The sequence below is a fragment of the Otolemur garnettii genome, unplaced genomic scaffold (assembly GCF_000181295.1).
Source record: "Otolemur garnettii isolate 467f Iridium unplaced genomic scaffold, OtoGar3 scaffold00209, whole genome shotgun sequence".
NCBI lineage: Eukaryota > Metazoa > Chordata > Mammalia > Primates > Galagidae > Otolemur > Otolemur garnettii.
Window position 1 is genome coordinate 1,463,263 of NW_003852604.1, and position 6,000 is coordinate 1,469,262.

At 35.5% G+C, this 6,000-nt stretch overlaps 1 protein-coding gene across 2 annotated transcripts in view; it reads left to right on the plus strand.

Moving 5' to 3' along the window:
* The window catches only part of ZFP91 (ZFP91 zinc finger protein), a 43,930-nt gene that overhangs the window by 35,936 nt on the left and 1,994 nt on the right, over positions 1-6,000 (plus strand). Inside the window, exons 5-9 of one of the 2 annotated variants that reach the window (XM_012812456.2) lie at positions 648-752; positions 1,286-1,420; positions 2,005-2,055; positions 2,453-2,531; positions 4,062-4,176. In XM_012812456.2, the coding sequence (XP_012667910.1) occupies positions 648-752; positions 1,286-1,420; positions 2,005-2,055; positions 2,453-2,531; positions 4,062-4,176 (485 nt within the window). The remainder of the gene's footprint in view (positions 1-647; positions 753-1,285; positions 1,421-2,004; positions 2,056-2,452; positions 2,532-4,061; positions 4,177-6,000) is intronic. The other variant, XM_003801359.3, reaches the window with a different exon arrangement.

Consider the following 6,000-nt stretch of genomic DNA (forward strand, 5'->3'; position numbering starts at 1 on the left):
GCCCAGGAGTTTGAGGTTGCTGTCAGCTGTGACTCCACAACACTCTACCCAGGGCGACAGCTTGAGACTCTGTCTCAATAAATAAATAAATAAATAAATAAAACAAAAAAAGCTTTAGTTTTCATATTAAATTTAAGAAATTCCACATTGATTGTGATTAGAGCTTTAACCATGTAATTTTTAGTTACATAGTTCAGAGAGACTGTATAAAATAAGTACCTTCTGTTTTGGGATGTCTTTCATGCTAAGCACTAATGTAAAGTGTGGGTGTTTTTACCAGAGTTTTGAGACTTTTTCAGTATTTTCCATGGTTAAGTCATGGTTTTTGTCTGTTGATAAGTCTTTTTGATACAGCAGGTAGCTAGGCATAGAATTACAAAATTGTTTTTTAATTCTTAGTGCCATTAAGTAGTTACCACCTTACTTTTATGTAATAGTGATTGCAGATTGCATGTCTAGTATTTTACTTCTTTAGGGTAAAGCGGGTAGTTACCAGTTCAGCTAGATTACATTCCAGCTAGTTCAAAAGGATGAAAGTCTTAGATAATCTAGTGTGAATTTTTGGCAATTTCTAAATTTACCAAATAAAATTCAGTCAGACATGATCCTTACAACCAGAATTATCATTTCTATTTGCTTATTTTTAGTAGTGATGAGGAAGAAGAGGAAGAAGAAGAGATGTTAATCAGTGAAGAGGAAATACCATTCAAAGATGACCCAAGAGATGAGACCTACAAACCCCACCTAGAAAGGCATGTCTCATATTTCACTCCAGACATGTCAGTGAAAAATAAGTAGGAAAGCACTATTACATACTTTTATGTAATAGTTTGTTGCCAGACTAATGGATATAGAATTAATATTAAATGAATAATTACTTATACACTTGTTTTGTAATTTTAATATCACACCTTCATACAGTCCTCTCTTCCTTTTATAGTACTTTATTTTGGTTATATTCAAATTTTTATGATGTCTACACTTTTAGTAAGGTATTATGAATTAACTAAATGCTTATAATTTTTTTTCTTTCTTTCTTTCTTTTTTTTTTTTTTTTGATCTTTATAAATCTCTATAGTGAGGCTCAATTCTCAGGCATTTTTAGCCTGGGGGAATCATTCCACAGGCATAATAAATAATTACTGTGCATGTGAGGAATAGTTGGTGGGAAATCATATTTCATTGACTGAGGACCATAATTTCGATATTCCTAAACTTTAATTTGTTGTCGTACTCTTCTTGAAAATATCCTTTACGAGATACCAGTGTTGATTTGTGTTTTCAGGGAAACCCCCAAACCACGGAGAAAATCAGGGAAGGTGAAAGAAGAGAAAGAGAAGAAAGAAATTAAAGTGGAAGTAGAGGTAGAGGTGAAAGAAGAAGAAAATGAAATTAGGGAGGATGAGGAACCTCCTAGGAAGTAAGTAGGCAATTACTACTAAAAATAAAAATCAAACATTTGAAACTACTAGTGGAAAAGAGTGAGAATGAGAGGAAGGATGCTGACTGACACATACTTAAAATATTTTTTTAACTTAAAAATTTGGCCTCAAGCAGCTGACAGTTTCATTAGACAGGCTTTTTTTTTTTTTTTTAATGTATTTAAGCTTTTTGGTTCTATTGTATAGATCCCTCATGATCTATTATAGTTTATGTCCTCAGGCTTTTTGGGTAATAGATTCTTTTTTTCTACTTTTTAAATTAAAAATTTTGATGATAGACTAACAATTCTAAGTAATACATTGAGCTGTATCAAAATCTTTTATAGTAATGCGTAGTTTACTAAGGTGTATATTTAATCAGTGATGCAGACTGACTGAAATTACTTCAGAGTAAAATTTTATTTGATTGCCAGATATGTCTTAGGCTTTATGTATTTAGAGTTATCCTTTGTGTCTGCCACGTGCTTTTGCCCTTTTAGTATATCTGTATGTCTTTAACCATCCTTTCTTCTGTAAGTTTCAATACAGAATATGTAGGTAGTTACTCTGTCTTTAATTATAGGAGAGGAAGAAGGCGAAAAGATGACAAAAGTCCACGTTTACCCAAAAGGAGGTAAGGAATTTATACTCCTACTGTTTTAGACCTTATTTTGGTACTAGACACTTTACTAGCATATTTAGACCTAATCGTAATTCTGTGGGAATGAATGGCTGTTTAAAAATTTTACAAAAGCAACTCTATTAATGTTTTTTGATGTACAGATGTTGTTATTTTCACTGTAGGATATTGAAGTTTCTAAAAACCTTAATACTTCCCCTTCATGTTTTTGGGAGTCATTTATGGCATTTTAAAACTCTGACACAAATTATATGAAAGCTATATACTAGTAAAGACTTTTAATTCTTCATATTATAAAATTGCATTTCCCTATGGTAAAATTTGAGTTAAAGACCACTGTCCAAAATGCCACTTTTCTGTTGCTAACTTTTCTTCTATGTTTTGATAATAGAAAAAAACCTCCAATCCAGTATGTTCGGTGTGAGATGGAAGGATGTGGAACTGTTCTTGCTCATCCTCGCTATTTGCAGGTCAGTGAAATTGTTATTTTAAGGCAGCCTTTCAGATTATGTTCTATTACTTGCTCTCATACTTCAGGCGACTTCATAATTTGTTGGCTTATATAGTCTTTAGCATTATTAACACATTAAATCTTTCTTTGCTGAGTGTGGTGGCTCCTGCCTTTAATCCTAGCATTCTGGGAGGCCAAGAAAGAGGGTTGCTTGAGCTCAAGAGTTTGAGACTACCCTCAGCAAGAGTGAGAACCCCATCTCTACTAAAAATAGAAAAATTAGCCAGGTGCTGTGGTGTGTGCCTCTCGTCTTAGCTACTTGGGAGGCTGAGGCAGGAGGATGGCTTGAGCCCAGGAGTGTGAGGTTGCAGTGAACTATGATGATACCCCTGCACTCTAGCCAGGGCAACGGAGTAAGACCCTATCAAAAAAAGAAAAAAAGAAAAGGTTAATCGTCCTTTAAATATAAAATTAGTTATGCTGTCTGAGTTGTTTCTGTTGCTATTAACTGAATACCTGAGACTGAGGAGACTGAGTAATTTATAAAGAGCAAAAATTTATTAGCTTGTGATTTTGGAGGCTGGAAGTCCAAAAATAAGGTGCTAGCATCTGGCTAGGGCTTTCTTACTCTGTCAGCCCATTGGAGAAGGGTGGAATCCTTATGACCTGAGTACCTCCTATTAGGCTCTACCTCTCAAACACTGTTGTATTCCAGATTAAGTTTCCAGCATATGAAGTTTGGTGGACACATGCACTCCACAGCCTGTTCTATTTAAAAAAAAAAAAAAAGTGAGACCAAGAACCTGAGCCCAAATCGAAGACTTTCCTGGGAAAGTTAGAATCTTGGAATATTCAGAATGTGGTATAAATATTTCTGATAGAAGAGATGATTGTAATAACATACCTAGGCACAAGAGTAGCAAGTTTTATTTTAGTGTATATTAGGAAAAAATTAAATTAGCAACTTATACCAGTGATGTGGATACCGTGTAGAATGAATAAGACTTTTAGTTTGGGTTTTGTTTTTAATTTTCTAAACTGAGTAGATTTTTAAAAAATGAATTTAAACATACATATATATTTAGGTCTGGCAGAAAACAGAGAAATACTGCTTAGGAAATGACTGATCTTTATCAGCTAGTATTGTATTGGACTAAGACTTTAAACTTTTGGTTTGTGATCCTGTTACAATAATAGCTACTGTGTGCCATTTGCTTCAGTAAGCACTGTACAATGTATGATTTCTTTATTTCCACAATACCACCATGAGATAGTTACGGTAATCTCCATTTTACGAAAGAGAACTGGAGCTTGAAATATTTAAGTACATCTCCTAAGACCACACTGCTAGTGAATGGCAACCCACTTTGGAACCTAGGTCTATATATTTCCATGGTCAGTGTTCTTAACTATTTTACTACACTATCTCGTTACACATATACAGAGTATTTGGTTACTTGGTTTTCCTTCAGTGCTTACCACTTAGCAAAGAAAAGAGCTTTAGGAAGCCTTAGTCTTTATTCTTTTACACTTTCTTTTACTGGTTTAGCATCACATTAAATACCAGCATTTGCTGAAGAAGAAGTATGTATGTCCCCATCCCTCTTGTGGACGACTCTTCAGGCTCCAGAAGCAACTTCTGCGACACGCTAAACATCATACAGGTACATTTTAAAAATACAATTAGTAGCTAACGGCAGTATACTTTAGATGTGCAGATTGGTAACAATACTCTTTTTTCTAATATAAATCATCTTAAAAGAGTCTAGTGGCTCGGCGCCTATAGCTCAACCGGCTAAGGCGCCAGCCACGTACACCTAAGGTGGTGGGTTCGAATCCCCAGCCCGGACCCGCCAAACAACAATGACGGCTGCAACCAAAAAATAGCCGGGCGTTGTGGCGGGCGCCTGTGGTCCCAGCTACTTGGGAGGCAGAGGCAGGAGACTCGCTTGAGCCCAGGAGTTGGAGGTTGCTGTGAGCTGTAATGCCACGGCACTCTACCCAGGGGGACAGCTTGAGGCTCTGCTCAAAAAAAAAAAAAAAGAGTCTAGTCAAGTGTAAGAGAAAGGTATGAAAATAAAATGCAATTAGACAAATTTTATAAGGGATGGACAAATTAGGACTTTTGAACCTTTATCCTTTGTTGACTTTGAGAATGTCTGTGACCGGGATAATGATGTTTTTATTCAGTATTCATTCTGTATCAACTGTGGAGTAAATACTTTGTGTGTATTATTGCTAATCTGTCCCCTTAACACCATTAGGTTTGTTTGTACTAACCTTGATTTGCAGCTAAGAAAACTGAGTCTTACCAGTTTTAAGCAATTTGCCCATAAAACATAGCTGATTTTTTTGCAGAAGCAGAATTTTTAATTCTGTTTCAGGTAGATACATGTGGTAGCTATTATGGACTAAAAGTGGGAAATATTGGCAGAAAAACTTAAATATAAAAGGTTTGCTTATAGTTAACCATTCAAGAGCCCCCGGGCCTTCTGCTATAGAAGTCATAAAGGCTGGCTATTGAATTTGTGCACAAACTGCTATGGGAAATGTTGACTCAAAAAGAGAAGCTAAATGTCTTTACAGCATATTGATTTAAATTCTATTTATTTGTAATCTCTGACAATGAATCTCTGAAATAAAGCATAATGAGATTATCAGATTACAAATAAATAGAATTTAAATCAATATGCTGTAAAGACATTTAGTTAATAGGGACAGATTGGGCTGAGTACGTACTACTGAGTACATGCCAGATGCTTATTATTACTTATGTTGTCTTCTCAGTGATGTTAGAGAGTAAGACTAAGAATTCCAATTGCAGAAATATCCTGTCTTCTGCTCAAGGTCATACTGATATAGGTACTTTGTCTCTTTCATTTACTATTAGGCTAGTTGCTTAACTTCTCACTTCCTCCTCACTTTTCCTTTAAGGATACCAATATTAGAGTTACTGTAAGGATGAAATGAGATAACATAAGAAGTGCTATTTACTGTACAGAACTTGGCACATGGAAGAGTTTTTCAACACACCAAAATTTGAACTTGGATCTTAATCACTTCAAAGTCTGTAATCTTTCCTTATATCATGTTTTTTCAGAGAGAATACTCCCTTCACTGTTTCTTGATAGATGCCACAGTTTCTTTGCACCTTCTGCTCCTTGTTAATACTGTTTTATGCCATAGAAAAGTCATTTCCAACAACTAGTTTTAAAATGAAAGTAGAAAATAGAGTGGTCATTTGTTCAACAAATGAATGTTAAAAATATAAAGTAAATAAAATAATTGAGATAACTGAGCTGCTATAGCAAGTAAGCCCCTAACGTCCAGGACACCTTAAAAGTTTCTCACTTGGGCTTGGCGCCTATAGCTCAACCGGCTAAGGCGCTAGCCACGTACACCTAAGGTGGCGGGTTTAAATCCCCAGCCCAGACCCGCCAAACAACAATGACAGCTGCAACCAAAAAATAGCCGGGCGTTGTGGCAGG